The following is a 24,271-nucleotide window of genomic DNA, read 5'->3' on the forward strand; positions in this document are numbered from 1 at the left end:
GCATGTACCACTACAGAACCTTGGATCAGCCATTTAATGTTCCAGAGCCGTGGCCTTCTTTCTACAAAATGGAATAAAAGTGCCTACATTTCACTGAACTGGCAGAAGATTAAATGTCTATAGTTTTCAGAGTACCCAAAAAACAGACATTAACTTGATGGTATTAGTATTAACACCAATAATGTTCTGCTAAAGTCAGAAAACTCCATCCATATATAGGACAGTCACTTGAGATACTCAATTGGCTTTTTGTTCATATTCAGAACTCTCAAATGAAAATGTAATTCTTGGGAAGAAAGGCCAATAGAGGAACCAGTGCGCTTTCCCGGGGAACATAGGCAAGAGAGAAGGGTTCTGGTCCATAGGAGCTGGATCCCAGCTCCGCCACAGCCGTTTTCCCGAGGTCTTGGCAAAAGGCAGAATCCATTTTGGCGGATACAAAAGGGGAGAAAATCTGCCCCCATTCACCTCATATTTCTGTTCCTGGGATGGACTGAGCCTGACTCTGATCTGTGTTCTCCACCCACATTTTACGCTAGTGAAATTAACACAACAGTCAAACGTCCTAGACAGAGCCAAGAATGCTTGTAACTTAGCACAACGGGGACCACGAATGTGAGAAACGGGGTTCTGATCCAGGCTTAATCAGCAGATCACCTTTCTGGCCTTAACTCTGGAGCTCTGTGAAGTGGGGCTGCCCTATCGGCGTTGTTGCTGTTGTTTTACTCACGAAGTTGTGTCTGACTCTTTGAGACCCCACTGACTGTGGCCTGCCGGGGATTTCCCAGGCAAAATTACTGGAGTGGGTTGCCATTTCCCACTCCAGGGGAATCTTCCCAACCCAGGGACCGAACCCGTGTACCCTGTGTCTCCTGTACTGGCAGGTGGATTCTTTGTCACTGAGCCACCAGGGAAGCCCTACACTATCAGTACTTAACCCATTCTCTGCCCAGGGATATTGTGATAACAAAACAAGGCAGCAGGTTGGAAAGCAGGCTGATGAAGCAGAAAATGCTTAGAAACAGGTGGTCTGAGTAGGAGCCTGGGGTTTGAGTCCTAGCTATACCATTAACTCACTCTGTGGCTTTAGGTAAATCATCCTTCTGAACCTCAGTCTGTCTATGAATACAGATGCTAGACAAGAAGATCTTCAAAGTCCCTTCCAATTCTAAAATAAAACACCTTAGCCGAGTTGAGGTCCGGAAACCTGAGGCTTTAGCATTCTAATATGGGACTAAGCAGCCCAACTTTCTTCAAGTAGAAATTACTGCTGCATGAGTGGAGACTGTGATCCTTTTTCAAGAATAGAGTGGTATCTGCCCATCCCCACCAGGCTTACAGAGCCGCTCCCTCCCAGCCCCAAGCCTGCTCGCGCAGGGCCCTGAACACAGAGCCCAGGGGGTGGGCCACCAGCAGACCCCCTTCCTCTTCTCACAGCCAGCGGGGAGGGGCCCCCAGGGGGCGGCGTGAGGACTTGGCAGGGCCTGGGAGTTCCTTACCACTTCGTCTTCATCCTCCTCCTCAGCCTGTGCTTTGGGCTTCGGAATTTTCAGAGATGCCCCTTTAAACAGTTCATCCTCTTCATCCTCAGAGAGGCTGAAAGAAAAATCAGGAAAATCAAGTCAAAGGAAAATGTTCCTGCCCCAGGCCACAGTGCCCACAGGCTCTGGGCTAAATATCCAACAGCTGCAGTGACTGCCCAGGAGTCCCCCCACTTCTCCACACTCACCCCCAGCACTCTTGACTCCCTCTATAACCTACAGCCAGAGCAATCTTTTAAAGCCAGTAAATCAGTCAAATCCCCTTAAAAGCTGCTCACTGCACTTAAAGTCCAAACTTCTAACAGTGACAACAAAATCTCACATGACTTGGCTCCTACTGAGTTCTCCAACCTTGGCATAACACCACTGTCCTCCCACCCACTGTGCCTTCTTCCTGGACTGCGTCACGCACCCCCACCGCAGGGCCTTGTGTGTGCTGGCCTTGCTTTCTGCAAACGCTCCCGCCCACTCTTGGCACAGAAGGCTCCTATCCATCCTTCAGGTCTCAGTTTACACGTCACCTTCTCGGAATCCTTCCCTAGTCCCCCTACCTAAAGTAGAATAAGTGCCCCTTTATTCTCCATTATAACCTTGATTCTTTCCTTCTTTTTTTAGAAAGTGTTTATCATGCATTTACAACATACAGTTGACTCCTGATGAACACAGGTTTGAACCATGTAGGTCCACTGATACCTAGACTTTTTTCAATAAACACGATTTGCAGTTGGGTGAGTATGGGGGTATCCAGTCGCTAAATCGTGTCTGACTTTTTGTGACCCCACTTGAATCTGGAGATGAGCCAACTGTAAAGTTACACACACAGGGTCAGCACCCTTAACTCCTGTGTTGTTCAAGGTCAACTGTATAAGCACTTGTTTGTCTTCCCTAATAGACTGTAAGCTCTTCAAGTCAAAAACCAACTCCACCTTGCCTCCCACACTCCCACAGATTACATGGCAGGTACCGAGTAAATACGTGAATGAATGAGTGATTCAGCCAGCCAGCCAGCCTCTGAGGATGAATCACCTGCCCTGGAAAAACTGGAGACAACCTCCACAGGCAGCCGCCTGCTTCTCAAACTGCTCAGGGGACACACCTGGGATGCTGAGAACACTGTTCAGATCCAGGTGCTGCTCCCACGGCTGCCGGAGCTGCCTCTGGGCCGCACGGTTCCTGGGAGGGAGCAGCCGAGCTTGTGACATCCCTGTCTTCCTGGAGCTCTGGAGGCTGAGGCTCTCCTCCTGGACTTTCAGGCCCCACGGCCAGTGGGTCCACCTTCTCAGGGTCTGAGGTCGGGGACAGTCTTGTGGAGCTTTCTTCCTCCCTGACATGAGCGTCTCCCAGTGCTTCCTCGCCCTCAGAGTCCACAGCTACGGGGCCTGGAGGCCTGGGGGGAATTGAAGTTGGGGGCCCCAGAGCTCTTCGGGAGGGGAGGCAAGCCACTTCGGAAGAGACCGAACGTTCTTTTATCTCTAAGCTTGCCTCTATTTCTGAGGGCTCCCCTTCCCTTCTCTGTGCGTCATCCTGGGGAGTGGGACAGCCCTGAGGAGACAGCGGGGCATCTTCCTGGACCACCCACTCTGACAGCACTGCAGGGGGCCCCTGGCTCTCCCTGTCCAAGGGTGCCTGAGACTGTCCCGAAGGGCTCCGAGCTTGCGCCTCATCTTCTTCCTCTTCCTCTTCGTTGCTGCTCTCTCCTTTCTCTTGCTCATGTTGGTTTAACAGCCGAAGGGTCACCATCTGTTCAAAAGCCAAGAAGGAGGAGAGGATCACTGACCAGAAACGGAGGCACTCCTAGTTCTTCAGTCTCTATTAACACAATTGGTCGTTGAGTTCAAGTAACTCTGTTATTCTGTTTGTTATTTTTCAGTACAAATACCTTTGTTTCTTCCTCTCAAAAGAGGCTGCCCGTATCTGTACAGACATCCTAGTTACTGATCAACAATCCTGAATAACTTTTCACTCCGGATCCTCTGGACAGCACTTAAGCAAGGAGATACCCATCTCAAGGACACAAACAACAGCCGGCTGTACCTTGATGGTATTCATGATGGTCCCCAGAACGGTCCTGCCACTGTAAGACTCCTCCAGCTCGAACTCTCCCCGCAAGGACTGAAACACCTGGTTCATTATCTTCTTGACCTGACAACCACGCGAGGAGAGAGAAACAAGATCAAAATGCATGCTGCCAAAGTCAAGCGACTGAGGGATGCATGTAGATTCCAGAGAGGGGCTTCGCTCCGGTGGTCCAGTAGCTGGGACTGGGCTCCCAACACAGGGGGCTCGGGTTCCCTTCCTGGTCAGGGAACGAGATACCACATGCCAAAACAAAGACTCAGCGCGGCCAAATAAATTAGATGTTAAATAAATAAATTCCAGAGAGAGGTCTGGAAGGCTTCAGTGAAGCCCTCCTAGGACTCTGCCGTGAGACACGGCTGGTCAGGAACTGAGACCCCGAAGGCTGACACTGTGGAGGGGACAATGTTGAATAACGAGCAGCGCTCAACAGAAGGGCTATAGGAAGGACGGGTAAGCTGCGGCGTGTGTGCTTAACACTCTCAAAGACGGCTCCCCGATGCCACCCTCCCACTGAGGCCACCACTGGAGCTGCCACAGGCTATGAGGACTAGTGGCCAGAAGAGGCTGGCATGCTCCCTACTCCTCTCCTGTGACTTAGAAACATTTCCCTCACCTATCCAGACCTCAGCATAGGGCTCTTTAGGTTTGCCACCAAAGAGACAGGTTCCAATGGATTAACTCCGATTTAAGTCAGATGATCGGAGAAGGCAATGGCACCCCACTCTAGTACTCTTGCCTGGAAAATCCCATGGGCGGAGGGCCTGGTGGGCTACAGTCCATGGGGTCACTAAGAGTCGGACACGACTGAGAGACTTCACTTTCACTTTTCACTTTCACGCATTGGAGAAGGAAATGGCAACCCACTCCAGTGTTCTTGCCTGGAGAATCCCAGGGACGGGGGAGCCTGGTGGGCTGCCATCTATGGGGTCACACAGAGTCGGACACGACTGAAGCGACTTAGCAGCAGCAGCAAGTCAGATGGTGGTGGATCGGAAAACAAGCTAAGGACACAACACACCGACGACAAAGTCCCTTCCGCAGGCCTGCTCTGCACAGGCGATCGCCCTGCAGGACACGGTTCACGTCTCTGAAACGTCAGCTCACCTTTTCTGAGGGGTCAGCGGCAGTGGCTTCGACCCCAGATGTCTGGGCCTTGCTCTCTAGGTCCTTGATGTGCTGTGCATTTTGCTCTCTCAGGGATGTGACTTGGGCCTGGAGGGCTGAACACTGCAAAAACGAACAGGCTGTGGCTGTGGCATGGGAACCTGGGCTTCCAGGTGAAGGTCAGGAAGCCCAGGAGGAGGAGAAGCATCCTAAGCTTCAAGTGTCAACCTCACGTCGGCCTGCTGACATCCACACCCCTCCACCCCCACCCCGGGCCTGCTGACCCAGAGTGCTCCATTTCCTCATCACTCAGTCCCAACTCATCACTCCATCTCCTCTTTCCCAACAAGGTCACGTGCCTTGTTCCTACTTAGGTCAAGAATATGATGAAAAATGGGAGGAAGGGTCTGATAACCCTAGTCACATAGACATATGAACGGTCACCACCAAGACTGCCTTCCTCATCTCTGAGTGGAAGATTTTCAACTGGACACTTTAACTGACCTCCAGATATGAGGACTTCCATACATGGTGGTAAGCCATCCCTCCTTCTCTTTCTCGTTTTATGCCAGATGATCCCACCACACCTGTACTCCAGCCCATCTCAGGGCCTTTGCCCAGAACACCTGTGGCCTTCCCCACCTCATCAAAGCTCCTTGTCCCTCTTGGCTCTGCTCCCCTGGGCACTTCCTCTTCTGGGCCTCACAGCACTTAATGCTTATCTTTGTTTCTCGGTCTCCCTTTCTTGATTGTGAGACTCCTGAGGAGTGTTCTTTGTAAGCCTTTTCCCTAACACAGTGCCTGGAACACAACTGGCACTCAATAAGTATTTGCTTAATAAATGAAGGATCAAATTATAATGGAAAACATAGTCCAGAACATGAATGCTGCTTTTTCTTTTTCTAAGTCACTGACCTGTCATCCCAAATGAGTACGTGTAATACGACTGATCAACCAGAGAGCTGAACAAGCATGATTCTGTTTTCAAAAGTGATTAACATGTTTCGGGTACAAAAGGATCTACAAGACTTGAACAACCTGTTTACCTTAAATTGCCTGGGCTTATTTATCCCCTGGACTTAGTCCAAGGGAAAACGCTCACCTTCTCCTCCAGCTGGAGCAGCTGCTGCTGACTGGCATCTCTCTGTGTACACACCTCCTGGTACTGCTGCAGGTGTTCATTCTTGGCAGAGGCCAACAGCTGCTCACACTTGGCTTCCCACTGGGTCTGCAGCTCAGCCTGTACTAGAGACAGCTGCCAAGAGAAAGTAATCACTGTATCATGGGGGGTCTAACTGCATCTTGGGAAACCCCATCTTTAATAAGGCAAAAAAGTTAAGAGCCCAGATTTAGCAGAGAAACAACCATCTGGAAGACCTTGGTTGTCAGGACTCCAAAAGGTACTACAACCAGATAAAGGGGTGACTGTCTATAGACAGGTCCCCAGGGCCATAATATGATCATACTTTTCAGGATCTGGACCCTTAGACCTTTTTAAACAGAAGAAACTTATTTCCCTCCAAAATTCCACAGATGATCAGATGAAGGACACCAATTCACTCTAACTAAAGAACATACAACATATAAACACGAATGCAGAAACTTACAAAAAGAAAGGCTGCTGTCAAATGACTAGAGATTAGCTGTGTCCTGCCACTGCCCTTGATTTCCCGGCCTCATTTTCCCATTACCTGCTCTGCAGCTGCTTGGTCGGTGGACACCCGAGCCTTCTTCAAGAGCTGTCGAAGTTTGTCCAGTTCCTCCTGGTGTGATTTGCGAATTTCGTCTATCTCCTCCTCAGCCTGGCAGCGCTCTTGAGCTGACTTCTTTTTCCTTTCTGAGAGGTTCTTAGGAACAAGAGAACCGTCATCAGCTCCAGTTGTTTGAAGAAGATAAATGGAGATGGTGATGGTGGTGCTAGTTATTAACATCACTGGGTCCTTACTTCGTTAATGGAAACAATTCATTTTTTCAGTTTAGTTTCCCCAATATATTTGACATTTTCGACTACTGGCAGGGAAAAAAAAAAAAACTGCGACAATAAGAAGGTAAACTAGAAGAGCTTTATTTATTTATTTAAATAAGGTAAAGCTTTATTTACTTTATCTTATTTCCCTGTATACCTACCACTGTTAAGATGTTCCTCATCTCTGAGGAACATCTTTCACAATCTGCTGGTAAGAAAGTCACAATTCTGTGACAGGACCTTCAAAATACATACACACACCCAGAAATTACACAAATTAGACTTTATTTTAAGGAAGCAGTAGATCCTAAAGATTATGTGTTACAAGGGTGATCACTGTAGGAGTATCGAGAACAATGAAAAATTGAAACAGCCCTCAAAATCAGAAAGAACTTTTTTAAAAAAACCTGATAAAATTATGGAAGAAACAAAGTACAGACCAAGATTTATCCTCTAAAAGGGCACTAGGCAAAGGGCTTTACTAGAGAGTTTTAGTAAAAGCTCAGAAACAGACCACTCTTTTCATATCTAAGCTGTACCAAAATACAGAAAAAGATAGAAATGTTCCCAATTTGTTCAATGGGGCTAGTATTATCCTAGCGTTAAATTCATAAAATAACAATAGATATCACTAAATAAGGTTAAAAAACATCAAACTAGAAAAATATTTGTAACAACTATGGCTGACAAAGGAGTAGCACTTTAATAGTGTTTATAACAGAGGAAATACAAATAGGTGTTAAATATATGAAAGCTTTACTACGAACAAAAATACACCTAAAGATAAAATAAGCATATTTCACCTATCATGAAAGATTGTAAAAATTTATACAGGCAGAGTTGGAAAAATAATGGAGAAATAGGCTTGCTTACACAGAGCTGGAAATGTAAGCTAACATACTCTAGGATAATCTGGCGACATTTATTTTAAAAATTTAAATGTTGAGAATTTTCTCTGATGCAGCAATTCAAATTCAAGCAATCAATTTTTATGGAAATGCTCAAATGAATTTGCAAAAAAAGTTATACAGTACAAAGGTATCCACGAAAGCAATGTTTGAAACAGTGAACAGTTAGAAACAGAAATATCCATCAATAGGTGAATAGTTAAATATAATTATGGTACAGCCTTGCAGCAGCCTACTCTGTAGTAGTTACAAAGAATGAGAAAGCTCTCATTCTTATCAGTATAACGGCCACAATACAATCTTTAAAGTATTAAAAGTGATCACATTATTATTAAAAATGTTATGAGTGTACACGTATGTGTAAACATATACTTTATACATACACACATGTGTGCTATGTGCATGTATATATTATACACAAAGAAAACAATCTGGAAGAATAATCATACATTTTTTTATAGTTCTTGCCTCTAGTGTAGAGAAGAGGAAAACATAAATTTCATTTTTTATTTTATATTTTTCTGTATTATTTGTATGTTACAGTGAGCACACGCTACAGTACTTTTTAAAAGGAAAATAATGTTTATGAAACAGCCCACTCTGGCCACCTGGATACAACAGAGAAACTTCAGATGGAGAGCTTACCTTTTCCAGAGACTCCTTCTCAGTTCGCAGGTCAGTCAGCTCCTCCTCCAGGGAGGTCACCCTGAGTTCCAGCTGTCTCCGGCTCTGCTTTTCACTCTTGAGTTTGGACTGCACTTGCTGGGAGGTTTCTTGGACCTCTGAGATATGATAGCACGAAGGCGTGGCTGTAGAACCAGAGCTGCCGTGGGCTGTACGGCATCCTGACCGCTCCTTCAAAACTGTGTTCTCTCAACTTCCAACCCTCCCACACGAGCCTCTTCCACTCACTTCTTCCAGCATCACCTCACTGACCAGCAACAGGCTTATCAAGCCATAAACTGACCCACTGACTTCCACACCCATCCATATTTATCTCTGTACCTACAGGTCACCTCCGACACACACAAAATGGAAGAGAAGTGTAGCAAGCAGTCAGAGATCACCCCTGAAATGTATCCGTCCCTCAGTTCCATGTCAGTCATCATCTCAACCCACGGGACTCAACACACTGAGATCTTTGTTTAGTCCAGGCCCTTTCTCAATGCCTGGTAAGATATTCTCAACTTTCTTGGTAGCTGGGACATTCTATCAATAGTCTGTTTTCTAAACACTCCTTCTCAAATAAAGCTATTTGGAAAATTTCTTTAAAATGTAATACATCAAACAAGGTCCTACTGTATGGCACAGAGGGATATCTGTGCCATAGGGGTAATATCCCTATGATAAACCATAATGGAAAAGATTTTAAAAAAATATATACAAATATATGTATAACCGAATCACTCTGCTGTATAGTAGTAATTAACACAATATTGTAAAACATTGTAAATCAACTATACTTCAATAGGAAAATAGTAATTTTTAAAATGTAACGCATCAAAATTAATTCTGTTGGAGAACTTTTGAGACCTTATGGTACCCTTAAGGTAACTGTCACAGGGCACCGTGAAAACAGGAAAGAAGATATCAGTATGACATTTGAATCTAAGATTTCCCCTCAAGTTTGCTCAAGTGATGCTCTAAGAAGGAAAGGATTTATCTTCAAGGTATCACTTCACCAACTGAGATCAGTGTTTTTTAGCTCTCTTTTTGGGCAAGTGAATTTTGTTTCTTAACTGTTGCTGTTCTTGCCATACCTGACCCACTGGTCCCATCTGTGCCTTCTACATTTATTTTTACAAGGTGGTGGGTGAATCAACATGCCAGTCTTCACAAATCTGCTTTTCACCATGTCACGAGCAGCACCTTCGTGCCAGGCACTGAACTAGTACTAAGGGGAGGACTTCACAAGATGAGCAAGGCGTCATATTTGCCCTTCAGAGGCTTGCATTATAGAAGGGAAAACAGACACACAAGTAGTGCTGATCAAAGGCTAACTCTGAAAATGGTCATAATAATGCACTCAGAGATGCAAGACTTTAAAGGAGACCAAATATTCTAGAGGCAAAAAAAAGGGTGAAGTTTCTGAAAGAGGCAGTTTTTGGAGAGAACTGGAGGTAAATCTTGGTGATGGTGGGCACACCACAAGTCCAGAGAACAGTACTGATAAAAAGCAAGACAAATACAGGATGTGCTGAAGCAGCAGGCTGGCTAGTATGCCCAGAACTATGATGAATTAAGCAACATAACAGGAAATAAGCCAAGGTGGAGGGGCCTTGAGTGCCAGGCTGAAAGACTGCAATCCATCCTCTAGGAAAGAGGCAACCAATGCAGGAAGCACCTTCTTAAGCCTCTACTGAGTCACAAGTTAGAGGAACCCCTCAGTTAGGTTAGTCACAAGTTAGATTATTTCTTCAAGGCCTGTGAGGCCAATCCTAAGTACCAAAGAGACTGAACACTTGACCAAACATAGCAGAACTGTGGCCACTTAGTGGCACTAAATGGTCAGTTCTCTTGTTGTCATTTATGTCAATCCTGTAGGTTTATACTGGTTCACCTCAATTTTTGGCTTCATCCTTCATAACCTTCATGAGCCTTCTGTCAGACGGACCGAGGGGAAGGAAACAGTGTAATTGCTTACGCTTACTTGGTCACAGCCCCAGCCCCCTCCACAGCGTACCTGAGAGCTCTGCCTGCAGTTGGGCGAGCTGGCCCCTGAGGAGGTCTGTCTCCTTCATGCTCTCTGTGAGCTGGACCTGCAGCTCTGTTTCTTTCTTTTGGTGGGCCGTCATTTTCAGGTGCAGATGAGAGACCTGTGCAGTGGCAGCAGCGAGCTCCTCCGTCACCTTGGCCTGAAAAGCGACAAAGTACGACATCACTTTAAACATGGTGATGTCCCAAGCTCACATACTCTGTGCTGGCTGAACTGGTGGGAAGAGAGCTAAGGCCACCTTTGACCTGCACTGAATCAAAATCAAGCCCTCAAATGTGCAAGGTCTCTGACCCGGGAATTACCTTGTAAAAATGGTATTCTTGCCATTTTCTAGTTTTCCTATAAAGGACAATCTTTTTTTAAAAAAAGAAGAAGAAAAGAGCATTTTAAATTTTAAATTGAATGCTTTCAATGGCAATCCACTTCTCAGTCTCTAACTTCTCCTGAGCACTGTGGCACTAATGGTACTATAAAGATCAGTCACGTCAGAGTAACTGTGTTGGGGGTTTTGGGAAGAACCGTGGTAATAAAAGAAAGGAACACTCCAACTTCTTTGGCTGCTCAATGCATTTTAAACGGGGCTCGTACTGGCCAAACAGGAGCTAAATATTCTCAAGTTACATTCGATGAAACCAAAATGACCCCCTGGAAAAATCACCTACTGTGTTTTGTGTATTAAGGATGATGATGCAAACGAAAGGATGGTCAGTGAAAAGGAATGGGAAACAAGGGACAAATGCCACATTCATTTCACCTGCACGGACGAGCTCCTGTCAAAACAGGGCAGGAAAGGCGGTGCATGACGGCTCTCATGGGCGTGACCTCCGGACAGCAGGGTGTATCTGGGGTGGGACCATCTCTCCATACTGTAGGCTTCCACCATTACTCCTCCCTAGATGACTGTACTGCACGTGCGTTTCTGCTGCTGTCTACTTTCTTGGTATCACTTGTCCCTTCTTAGGGTTGTCACTGTGCCCACCTCAGTTTTAAACTTTATTCCAAAGCCTTAATCAGGTTTCTAGCTTACATTTAAAATCTGATATTTTGGCTCTCTTAAAGGTGGAGGAAATAAAACGAATGGTACACAAAGTAAAAAGAAATAGGCCAGGAATGAGCATATGAGCGTCCACAGGCAAAGGCTCTCTCTGACCAAACTTCAAGTCAGGGCCTCAGAGCGCTCAGCCTTGGTCTCCCCACCCTGTCTTTGGCCCGACCAGCCCAGTTTTAGCAAGAATCCTGCTATGTCAGTTTAGAGAAAATCTCTACCCCTGATAACTGATCACAGCTCTTCATCCCAACCTTTGCTATCTAAGTCCTTGGCCTGTCATTAGCAAGAATCCCCCTTCCTATGATTCTCCTCTTAGTAATTTTCCATCCACTGACCCTCTCACTGTTCCATGGCTGTAAATTCCCTACTTGCTTTCTTGCCCTTATTGTGTTTGGAGTTGAGCCCAATCTTTCGTACCTGTTGCAGGAGTCTTTTGATTTCTGGCTGCGCCTTGTGACTTGCAGGATCTCAGTTCCTCAACCAGAGACTGAACCCAGGCCACAGCAGTAAAAGCCTAGAATCCTAACCCCAAGGCCACCACAGAACTCTCATCTATAGCAACAGTCTTGAACAAAAGTCTCCCTGATGGTTTTATTAAGTATCAGAATAAATTTTTTAACATCATCCTTCAGAGTGAGCTCTAAGATATTTATTTTTGCTGTTCAGCAGCCTTACGTTTTCATCTGTTAAACACAGAGGACAATGGCAGCTTGAATTTCCAGACAGAAGAGGGTTTTCATCTGCCACAAGTAGAATGTAAGTTTTACTCACTGTCCTGTCCCAAGTGGCCTGGTAGAAACGTAACTAACACAATGCTCAGAGAGCTCCGTATTCATCACAGCTCCAGAGTTCACTAAAATCAGAGTGAAGACCATTCACATAGCACCTCGGAGCAGCTAAGACCATGGGAGGGGACAAATTCCAGGGGAGAGGCGGTGCTCACTCTCATCAAGAACAAGCAGAATGGAAGATCACTCAAAAGCTCTTGACTCAGGCCCCAATAGAGAAAGGCCTCTTACAAGCAAGTAATACTCTCTCCCACACACACACATAGCGAAAACTGTTAAGGGATGAATGATACATATAAAAATTATCTTTGACTGTGGGGCTTCCCAGGTGGTTGTGGTAAAGAATCCACCTGCCAATGCAGGAGATGCAAGAGACGTGGGTTTGATCCCTGGGTCAGGAAGATCCCTTGGGAATAGGAGATGGCACCCCATTCCAGTCTTCTTGCCTGGAAAATCCCATGGACTGCGGAGCCTGGCAGGCTACAGTCCATGGGGTTGCGAAGAATCTGAGCACGAGGGCATCTCTGAGTGGGAGGACAATTTGTGAGTTATGTTTTATGCTTGCTTATCTGTATTTCCTGGAAGAAACAGATGTAATGTTTGTAATCAGAAAGAAATGTGTGAATATATATAAATATGTGTATGTATGTGCATCTGTGTGCACATGTGTGTGGGTGTGTAAATTATGATTGTTTTAAGTAAGGGTCTGCAATATCAAATGAGAAAGGAAAATATCAAAAACCTACACAGTGGATAGGACAGCTCCCTGGTTCGCACCTGGGATCAAATTCCACTGCTGACTGGAGAGCTGGAAAGAGAAAGCCATGACAAGAAAGAACCAAGAATTCAGAAAAACAAGGGAAAAAGCATTCGGGATAGGAGGAGGAACATGGTACCAAAGAAAGATGGCCATCTGGCAAAGGGAAAAGGACACAGCCGGCTGCAGGTGAGACCCCAGGCAAGTCTTTTACTCTACCTGGGCCTCAGCTTGCTCTTCTGGAAAAGAATATCAAACTAGATGAACTGTAACTCCTCTCCAGTTTTAACCATTATTCCATGGTTTTATGTGGAAATATTAATACTGCCATAGAGAAAAATAATTTCATTTACCAAATATTCCTTGAGCATATAACCACAGGTTTCTGAACTGTGCTTGCAGGCAGAGAAGTACCTTCAGGCATGAAAGGACCTTGATTATTTCCATTTAAGAGGAGAGATATCACACGGAAGACTCTTAAGAGGTGGATCAAAAGAAAAATGGGAGAGTCAAGGCTCGATAAGTTTTACTGGAATAAAGGAGACCAAGTGAAGCATGTATATGGTACCTGACTCATCAAGAATATCAAGACTATCTCCTGATAGCCCAGGAGATGTCTTCAAACAGATCTGTGTAAGCATGGTGCCTAGGACCGAGGAGGTGTTTGACAGGTGAAGAGGGTGGCAGAGGATGAGATGGTTAGATAGCATCACTGACTCAATGGACATGAGTTTGAGCAAATTCCAGGAGATAGTAAAGGACAGGGAAGCCTGGTACTCCAGTCTACAGGGTCACAAAGAGTCAGACATGACTTAGCAACAGAACAACAACAGGTAGTACTGTTTTTGTTATTATCACTACCGTTTTGGCTATTGTAAATAGAGCACTGACCAGGTTCATGTATTGTACCAGACACTTTTGGAGTTTATCAACAAGCATTTGGGTGGATTAGTTAGCTAATTCAGGGGATTGGCAAGTTATCACCTGCAGGTCAAACTGGCTTGCTATCTATGTTTGTGAATAAAGTTTGACTGGAATACATACTCACACGCACACATACCACTGACACCCAGCATGGGAGCCACATAGTGAGCTTGCTAAAAACAAAGGTGTGGCAGCTGCCACCTCCACAGACTGTGGCAAAAGAAATCACTGATAAGAGCAGTGCCTCCTACCTGGCTCTGTCTCAGAATCAAGGGGAGCTTTTTAAAAGTTCAGATTCAGACCTCAACTAGAAATGTTGGATTAGAATCTCAAGGTGAAGCTTACAGATGTATATTTTTGATCAAGCTCCCTAAGTGATTTTGAGGCAGCCAAACCAGTATTTGGGAACCACTGATCTAGAACAAGTTATATAATCAATTGTAGACCTGAATAATAGTTAACAGCCACAACAAATAAGATATGTGGTTGCCTTGTTAGGAAAGAGAAAGCAAATAAAAGTAGATGAAAGAGAAATAGTAAAAAAAAGTAGACTTCATGGGGAGTGGGGATCCAGGCTTTGGGACTCAGCCATGACAAACAAAGGGCAGTGTCAAGTAGCAATGGGAAAGATTCAGGGTCAAGACTGGACTTGGCAAAACACAGCTTATCTGAGGATAAGATGTCCACTTTTAAATTATTATTATTATTATTACTATTATTATTACTTGACTGGATACTAGCTAAGAGGACATAAAGAATAACAGCAATGAGACCCAAGAAAGGAATCCTTGTCATTACCAGAATGTAAAAAAGTATGTAAAGTTATAACGTGCATCCTACCTTAACTTTTCGTGTTTTAAAAAAATATTCAAATACAAAATATAAGCTACTTCTTAAACCTCTGAAAAAACAGCAGATGAAGGCTTGTAATCTCCCAGCTGATGAGGGAGAGGCCAAACAGGAAGGAACTCATTCCAGATAAACAGTATCACTGCAGCAAAGATAGGAAGAATGGGGCTTCCAAAGCAGTCCTCCTCAACCCAAGACCCTCTTCAGAAACAGGTCAAAATACATAATTCTGAGCTGACTGAAGTCAAACAGCAGTACTTTAAAATGCTCTGTCAGACACAGATGAAGGATTGCTTACTTAAACCATCTCAAACTTCACAATAAATATGTGTTACGTGGCATAACAGAAACTGTTGCTGATTTTTTCAGCAGAATAGGATTCCTTTCTAATAAACTGGGTTAATCCTCACCTTAACCAAATTACTAAGATCAGTGATTTCTTCTGAGTCAACTAACTGTAACATATTTAAAAAACAGAAATCTGGATGGTGGATGTATTAAAAATCTGCTGGGAGATTTCTAGTTCTCTTCCCGACAATGGCAAAAATTCTGCTCAAAAGGAGACTGGTAAGTACGTACAGAGGACACACTCCTTGGCTCTACACATCCTGACTTGGGCTTTTCTCTCCCCAGTTTCTTTACCTTCTCTTGCTCAGCATGCAAAACTCTTGCCTGTGTGTTTTCTGTGGCAGTTTGAAGTGAGTTGTTCCTCTTCTCCATCATCAGGTTACTCTGCTCAACATACCTATGAAATAAGGAGGGGAAAAGAAAACACGTATCAGGCACTCCATGCAGAGCAGGCACAACCCAATGTGCAGCCAGAGCGCTGCTCTGCTCCTTCATCAGCAACAATCCGAAAGCAGTTCCTTTTCCTAAAATCTGCAGTAATCAAGTTTGGAGGCAGGAACCTGGGCCCAGGGGTGAACTGCTTTGAATGTGTAGAATAAAGAGGAGAGGAATTCGATCAGGTGTAGTGAGGGGAAATGAGAGAAGAAAGAGATAGGAATATGAAGGCTGCAAGGAAGGAAGAGAAGAAAACCAATTCCCTCCCCTCCTCCATGTGGGAGATAAGGGACACTGAAGAAAAGAAATATGGAAAACGGTATTTTTAAAATGAAATGCTATATGCTGTGACATGTTCCCCTGACCACTACCCCAAAATTCTTTTTCAGAAGTATCTAGAAAAATTATACAGTGCTTGGGTTTATGTGGAAATCTGTGAAGTTCTGGTTGATAAAACAGAGTCAGCCCAGCCCACACAGAAGACAGAAGAGCTGACATCAGAGTTTTCCTAGGCATTAACACTACTTTTACAGATGAGGAAACTAGAGCCAGAAGGAATAAATAAAATGCTCAAAGCCACAGAACAAATGAGGAGCAAAGGGTGGACTCAAACACGGGTGCGTGTTCTGTTGCAGCCTCCTGAGCCCTCTCTCCTGAAATCCCTCTCCGTCACCAAGAAGTCATTCATGCGACAAGCAGGAAGCAGAAAAGAGCAGAAACATACACAAAGCCCCCTGAACAAATGTTCACTGAACTCGGGCATTTACAAGCTAAACCCTTTTCTGCTCATCCTAGCCAGTGCCCCGTACCTGTCATTACCTCTGATTTCGTTCAATTAGTTCACTAATCTTGTCATTCTGTTCTTCTATCCGACTGCTCTTTTCAAGGATCTCTTGCTTCAACCTTTCATTTTCCTAAATTCAAAAATATGTGATGTGTAAAACTGAAGTTTTTAAGAGAAAAGCATCAGATAAAAGGGAATCAACTTGAACTGATGGGTGATACTGTTAAAAAAAAACCTAGAACTTCTGTCCAGATAAATATAAATACTTACAACAACATATCAAATTCTACCTGATGGATACAAATCACTATATCTAACAGACTAAACATATAAATGGCTATAAAGTGAAGTGAATTTGTGATATATGGTGAAAAGAGAAATGCTTCCTTCCGATTACAGAGTGATGTCACTTGGACTAGATTAAGCCACAGTGGATTTTCCAGAATTTCCCAATTCCATGGAGCGTGAGCATTTATTACATGCTCTTATTCCTGGAGTGGAGGTTTTAAAGGTAGTACATCTCTGGACAGAGCACGGGAAGATCTCCAGGCTGAGACCACTCTCACCTGAATAATTCGTTGTATGTTGCTCATAATCATGCTTGTTTCCATGGTCACCGACATGCTGGGAATGAGCAGGGAATTGCCAGCACTATGCTTCTGTAACTCTTCAACCTACAAAATTAGTGCCAGAAAAGTCTTTAAAATTTCATTAAAATTAATGAATTAAATGAATTAATGTAATTAAAATTAATTTTCATTTTAATGAAATTTTTGCAAGGAGAAATACAATGTATCCAAGATCTGACCACTGAGAGGGTTGTTAAGTTTCTGAGACAATCTCTAATGTAAGCAGGAGTTTTCTTCTGCTAACTGCATCCCTAAATAAAACAACTCTTTTGGGAAATAACTACTAACCACTATCAATATGGGGCTTCACAGGTGGCTCAGTGGTAGACAATTTGCCTGCAATGCAGGAGACGCAGGTTCAATCCCTGGGTGGGGAAGATCCCTTGGAGAAGGGAATGGCAACCCATGCCAGTGTTCTTGCCTGGAGAATCCCAAGGACAGAAGAGCCTGGCAAGTTACAGTTCATAGGGTCACAAAGAGCTGGACACAACTGAGTGAGTGAGCATGCAGTATGAATACAGAAAACAAGAAAGAGTTCACCTGGAGTGCTGGTGGCTCTCTTTTCGTACTCCCTCTTTATACCCCACTTAATTTTTTTTGGATGCACCATGCACAGCTTTCCAGATCTTAGTTCCCCAACAAGGGACTGAATCAGTGAAAGCAATGATTCCTAACTGCTGGACCACCAGGGAATTCACTTTATACCCTTACTTTCAAAATGAGATGACTCTGTTACCTTAGTCATTAGATGATCCATTTTATCGGCCACTTTGCTGACTGCCATCCGAATTTCAGTGTTATGTTGCCGGGCTTCAGTCATGAGAAATGAAGCCACGTCACCTGATCCTAAATAGACAAAAGCCAAGACGAAACTTATGAAACTCTAAGAGAGGACACTGAATGAGGAAAAGCCAACAGCTCTATCAGCAGAGGAAAGAAAGAAATGAACATTTCCAAAGACTAGGAAAGGCTGGCGGTGAGTCACACCGTTAGGACAAGATGGAACAGCTGTAAAGGTCAAAGGGCTCCAAAGCTAACAATAACCACGATGTGCTCCTGCGGCATGCAACCAGCGGTACAGTCTGGTTCCAGGGCACACGTGGGGCCATTAGCAGCTCAGATTGCTTCTCCATTCACCCAACTGCATGCCAGGCATAGGATCAGGTACCAGGGATACAGCAATGAGTGAAACATGGTTCCTGCCCTTGATAAGCTTAGTCTGGTGAGGAGACTCACATGTAAACAGATCACTGTAACAGAGTGTTTGTTGTAAGTGCAAAGAATGAACCATGTACCAGGTTACAAGGTACAAAAAGGAGCACAGAGAACAGCAACATTAACTTTTTAGTGACACATATACATTTACATCTCTGGAAGGAGAGGGAGGGATGGTAACAAGGAAGGCTTCTCAGAAGAGATTACGGATTTAGTAGTTTGCCAGATGGAGAAGAGCAGGGCTTCCAGACCAAGGATACACACAGGAAACTCTTAACCGCTCCCGGACCTTACATTTCATTGGGGATATTCTTGCTTCTTTCTACCCCTGTCCTAATACTCAAAGTGATCACTGTGCAAAACACAAGCTTCAGAAGAAGGCAGGATACCATCCCAGCTGCATACACTTATTTTGCTTCGTATTTACACAAGGCAACCATACTGTACATGTATACAAAATACCTGAAAAGTTACTCAAGTGACTGCTTCCTAAGGTCAAGGGGGTTTAAAGATGGAAGACAGTAAAGTTTTATTTCACACTCTTTTGTGTTGACTTTTTATAAAAGTGTATTCTTTTCACAACTTTAAACTTGTAACAAAGTAGCTCTCATATGAGATACTAAACAGTCATGCTTTCTCCCAATTTCCTCCAATATTTTCCTCTTTTACTATCTACGAAGAACTCTACAGAGCAACTCTCAGAGAGGAATTTAAAGGGCTGGCAGGAAAAAAATGCAAGAAACAAAACACTAGTCAGAAGGGCTTTGAGGGGGATGCTGGAAATGTTCTAAAGTTGGATCGTGGTGATGTCTGCACAACTGTGTAGACTGAAAAAAAAAGTCATTGAATTGTACACTTATAACCAGTGAACTGGGGAGATGACAAGACACGGAGGAGTCGGTGGATGCGGGGTACTTTTCTCTCCATCAATTCATTAGGGATACATCTTCAGACACAGAGGATCTCACAGAGCACCAGCTGACAGCGGACAGGAGTCCCTGACCAGCAGAAAGGAACATATGGATCCACACAAAACTCACAAAGGTCAGTGTTTCAGACAGTTCCTGCTCCAGGAACCTCCTTCCAGAGTGATGACCAGGCATGACCCAACTTCCAGTCTACCCATAACGGACATGTAGCATGCACAAGAAATAAATCTTTATTATATTTTAAAAAAGAAAGGAAAAAAACTAGTGAACTCCATGGTATGTAAGTCATACCTCAACTAAGCTTCTTAAAAAGAAAAGACAAAAATGGCAGAGATCTACTGGAGTCAAAATGAGAATGGATGGGAGACGGGGAAGCCCAGCAAGAGCAGAAGATGAGAAATGCCTACCTTGAAAATGAGGAGGCTGCGAGAGTGGTGCGGGGTACAAGGGCCGAAGGGGCTGCAGTTGGGAAGCGACAGCTGGTGCCTGGGGGTAAGCGTAGGCCTGCACACCTGCATAGGGCTGAGAAGAGGCCAAATTACAGCCGGTTTACAAAACATTCATCTCTCTCTTTTCTGCTTAGCTTGTCTTTGATGGAATAAGGTAGGTAAACTGGAAGGAGACTCAAACATATTGAAGCTGGAGATGGATAGACCAGGGTTTGGTATTGGACAGTAACTGCAGCAGGAGAGGAATGATGTAATTCATTCCTGGCATTTAGTGATGCTAGTCACTAAAGCCCTACGGGCATCTCAGGTTACTCCCCAGTCCTCTTGTGATGATTTAATTCAGTAGGAATTCATCCCTCAGCCATTGGGCCAATAGATGGCCTGAGACGTTTTAAAACTAAGCAAACTCTACTTGGTTTCATTAAAGTAAAAAAAGAGGCGTTCTGATTCCAAACTAAATCCAATAGTTTCCAAAGGATGCCTCTGCCTAGCTAGATTCTGATGTTTATCTGTATGACCAAGCACTCTCATTTTCCTGAGCCTCAGTCACCTCAACAATTAAATGAAAATAACAATACCACTTCTTACGGTTGTTGTATGGGCTAAATGAAGTGACAGATAGCTAAAGTTCCTAACCCCCTGGTAAGTAAGTGCCTGGAAGACAATTAATGTTCAATAAACAGCAGCTATCATTTTAATAATGATGGTTATTCTTCCTTGAATTAAGGAAATACAGTTCGTTTCCAGGGACAGGTGTAACTACCCATCCATTACTACAGGATATAACTCTCCATTAGGTCCATTCAGGAGTGAGAGAGGCCAAGCTAGGACTTTTCTGATTTCCGATGCACCCTTACTAATGAGGCATTGCCTGACCACCATTGCTCTGACCCCTTCCCCCTCACCTCCCTGTACCCCACATGAAGAATCACCAAAGAAGTGGGAGTCTTTTATCATGGGGAGTTAAGTCTTATCCATCAAATGTGTTGGGCAAAAGAAAGAGTCTACTGTCCTGGCAAACTGTCAGCAGAGACACACAGGCTGTTGCCACTGCTTCCTATGAAAACAGAAAAAAAAACAAAAACAAAAACCTACTTTTAAGAGCTCACCTCTGGAGGATAACTAAACAATTCGAGTTCAGCTGTATTTGTGTACAGCCTCCCCCACCGCCCCTCCACCACAACCATTCTACTGAGTGTAGAGCGCAATCTTAGCCTATCAGCTGTGTGATAGAGAAGAACACAGAAGACTTGAATATACATCTCTAAATTAGACATGTGTGAAAGGAAGGGAAACAAACATCAGTTGGCTTTCACTGTGTGTCAGGCCTTGTCAGGTGTTTTGCTGGTTCTCAAATTTAATCTTGACAACAACCTGCAAGGCAGGCAATCCTTTGCTTGTTTAGACATGAAAAAGTGGTGGTTTCAAGAAGGGGAAAAATTTTAAGCTCTGCGGGGAACTGCTGCTGTACAAATTGAGCAAAAATAGAAAAAGAGACTGAACAGAACAATAATAAATGACAGCATATAACTGACATGGTTAAAAAATGTTACCTGAAAGGACTGGGCATTTCCAGATACAGCTGAGTGGGAATCAAGAGATGCAACTTGCATCAAAGCAGCAGATGGTGTTTGGAGACGGGAAACAGATGGCTGAGGTGCTAAGATAGAGCAAAAAGTTCTCACTGTTAAACCCACTCCCCACTTCTTGGTACAAGTCCGGACTATCACCTTACACACCAGCACCCTTCACACTTGACCACTTGCCTCACCTAATTCTCCTAAAACCGGACCTACTGGATCTCAGCAAGTAGGATCTAAACCTACTGGGCTAGTGAAAGGAAACTGGGTTTTTCTGAGTGCACGAGATTCAGACCTATGACCCCATCAGCTGACAGGAAGTGCAGAATTACACACAGGGAGATGGCTCATCAGCTGAGTGCCAGTTTCAAAACCTAAGAATGCAACACAGCAGAAGACACAGCAGGCAGACCAAATACATCTCAGGTCTGAAAATGCCCTATCCAGGGACAGTCTGGGAAGTTCTATACTCTAGTCCAGTTCTCAGTACTAAAACAAAACAGCCTAACATTTTAGAGTACAGTGACGGTAATTTTGGTACCAACCCAATTTAAGGCCACAGAGCCTTAGAGGGGTTCCTTACCTTGTGAGGTCATCTGTGGGAGCACTGGATGGGCTGGCTGAAGAGAGGGCTGGACGGATGGGGTCGCCAAGGGCTGCCCAGCTCCTCGAGGAGCATTCACGTCCTACAACAGGCACGAGCATTTTGGTTATTACATCTATGGGTCCTTAGTTGAAGACTGAGACCGACTATCCACCCTAAACCTCCTTACAACCAGTGTTTTAGACCAAAAAAAAAAAAAAAGAGGAAGGAAAGGTAAGCAGAAAGGCACAAATTTAAGGCATGGGCTCTGGGAGGAAAGCACTCTATTATGTACTAGAGTAGGATCTCTCTCCCTGTAAGTTCTATCGAATAATTATAGTTAAATTTCCAGTGTCCATTGATGATGTTATTTTATCTGAAGCAGCTAGAGTGACTGCTGTCCATAATGAATCATTTTCCAAACCAGCAGCTACCTTAAGACTGACCTAGTCTGCTTCCAAAGAATTAGGGCGTCTCACAAGGAACCCCAGGGAATAATGCAGCCTTTCTCTTCTGCCAAATAACCTCCACAGACCTCAAGGTACTCACAGAAAATCACACACAGTAGGAGTCACTGTGTCTCATTACCAGGCTATTTTTGACAATATAGAGTGTTTTCCCTTCATTCTTTTTCTTCATAAAAGCAAAGTGATGCTGATCCTATTCTAATTCTAAATAAAGGTAACATTGCAGGGAGCATGGGTTCAATCACCAGTCAAGGAACTAAGATCCTGTATGGCACACAAAGTGGCCAAAAAAAAAAAAGAATGTCTAAACAAAGTTAATGTATAGACATCTTCCTGATTCACACAAGGAAAAAAGAAACTTGAGGCACAATGTACAGAGACTGTGATCTGCTATGCTACAGTAGTTCAAGGGCTGATATCTCTTCGACATTCTTTTACTTTAGAACTTCCTCTTATCTCCTGAAATTCTCAGAAATGTATTATGCGTTTCTGGAAAAGCATCCCAGGTTTACATCATTACACAAATCAACTTAAATGTCTAACAACAGAATGAAAGGAATTATGATAAATCAATATAACAGAACACTGGGTTATCTATCTTTAAAGGTGATAAAGCTTTGCTTTATTTCTTTTTCTTATATTATCGATACTAACAGAAATGTTCATGATATAATATTAAGTTTAAAAATCTGATTATAAAATGACATAAAAAGAATGCCCTTTTTGTTAAATATGTCTTCTTTTTAATTTAAATTACCCTATAATAGGTAAGTAGCACTTAAAAATTTTAATGAGAATATCTTACCCAAATTTCATTTCTAGAACCCAGATAAAAATCAATTCTATAACAGGTCCCAGAAATCTTATCTTTGTTTAAAATGTTAAATCTGCACACAGCTTTTCCATGAAGAAATAAAATAATGAAAAAATAAAACTGTTTATGAATTTTTTACTCAAGATCATCACCTTTGCTTTGCTGAACATCAATGTCAAAGAATCCTAAAAATTAATCACTGTTTCAATTCAGTTGAGAAAGCATTATTGTATTCAATAAAGAATTAACCAATGGTTAAAGAACTTAATTGGAATTGTTACTTCTTGTCATTCACCAAATTCCGGATGGACTAAATATGAAATAACAAATCTAAATATATAATAATAAACATTTTAAAGACACATGTAATGTTTACAAATATCTGAAAGTGGGAAAGCTTTCTAAGCATACTGTCAAAAGCAAAAAACAAAGGGAAAAAATTGATAGATCTGATTGCAATACAATTTTTTTTTTTTTGCAATACAATTTTTAAACTTGAAAAATCAACATTTCCCAAGAGAATCTAAGCAATTCGATCAACAAATATGACTTGAACATTCTTTATGGGTTGAGCATCATGTGGTCTCAAAGGTTTGATTTATACTAACAATAGAGATTTCAGTAGAAAACTAAATTAACCACTTAAAACCGCCCAGCTCTTGTGACAGATATACAGAATTGCTTCCATTTCTCAGGGGAAGTGCTAATTACAGGAGAAACACATGTACCAATACCAACCTGTATCATTTTGACTATAAGCTCTCTAAATAATGATTCTGTTTAGAGGCAGGAAAAGCAATAATTTCAATTAAAAGAACAGAGAGGGACCTCCCTGGTAGTCCAGTGGCTAAGACTCTGCACTCCCAATGCAAGGGGCCAGGGTTCAATCCCTGGTCAGGGTACATCCCACATGCTGCAGAACCAGGGCAGTCAAATAAATAAATATTAAAAAAAAAAAAGAACAGAAGACAGCAACATCTGCACTATTCATTCTAAGACAACCAGTGGGACATACTTCAATTTCTGAATCATTAGAATCCAGCTGTGGTGGAAGAATGGGCAGCATGGGCTGGCCCATTTTAGCCATCCGAGAGATCAACTTGGCCTTGACTGTATCAGGATTCTAAAAAGAAAGGAAAGTCACAAAAATCACTGTAATCAAGGTTCGTTACCTTCAGTCAACTCTATGTCTTTGACTCTTACGCCACATCTATTGAAAGCACTTTTTCTACAAAATGAGAATTAAAGACTTCTTTCCTAGAAGCATACATGGGTCACAATGAATGGCAGTAGAAAAAACAATTCCCTACGTGTTGGCATGGACAAAGTGGTTCCATCTGTATTCCTTCATTTCAATC

General features: G+C 43.3%; 1 protein-coding gene across 3 annotated transcripts in view; it reads right to left on the bottom strand.

Annotated features, from left to right (window-relative positions):
- Positions 1-24,271, bottom strand: part of FKBP15 (FKBP prolyl isomerase 15) — a 57,044-nt gene that overhangs the window by 1,647 nt on the left and 31,126 nt on the right. For 2 of the 3 annotated variants that reach the window (XM_027550529.1, XM_027550531.1), the window contains 16 exons: positions 23,929-24,036; positions 21,633-21,735; positions 21,023-21,129; positions 19,428-19,542; positions 17,613-17,722; positions 16,814-16,921; positions 16,283-16,377; positions 15,323-15,425; positions 10,282-10,453; positions 8,244-8,380; positions 6,416-6,571; positions 5,827-5,979; positions 4,725-4,847; positions 3,576-3,683; positions 2,638-3,281; positions 1,500-1,596 (listed from right to left, as the gene is read on the bottom strand). In XM_027550529.1, the coding sequence (XP_027406330.1) occupies positions 1,500-1,596; positions 2,638-3,281; positions 3,576-3,683; positions 4,725-4,847; positions 5,827-5,979; positions 6,416-6,571; positions 8,244-8,380; positions 10,282-10,453; positions 15,323-15,425; positions 16,283-16,377; positions 16,814-16,921; positions 17,613-17,722; positions 19,428-19,542; positions 21,023-21,129; positions 21,633-21,735; positions 23,929-24,036 (2,439 nt within the window). The remainder of the gene's footprint in view (positions 1-1,499; positions 1,597-2,637; positions 3,282-3,575; positions 3,684-4,724; positions 4,848-5,826; positions 5,980-6,415; positions 6,572-8,243; positions 8,381-10,281; positions 10,454-15,322; positions 15,426-16,282; positions 16,378-16,813; positions 16,922-17,612; positions 17,723-19,427; positions 19,543-21,022; positions 21,130-21,632; positions 21,736-23,928; positions 24,037-24,271) is intronic. The other variant, XM_027550530.1, reaches the window with a different exon arrangement.

The sequence above is a fragment of the Bos indicus x Bos taurus genome, chromosome 8, assembly GCF_003369695.1.
Source record: "Bos indicus x Bos taurus breed Angus x Brahman F1 hybrid chromosome 8, Bos_hybrid_MaternalHap_v2.0, whole genome shotgun sequence".
In the NCBI taxonomy this organism is placed as follows: Eukaryota; Metazoa; Chordata; class Mammalia; order Artiodactyla; family Bovidae; genus Bos; species Bos indicus x Bos taurus.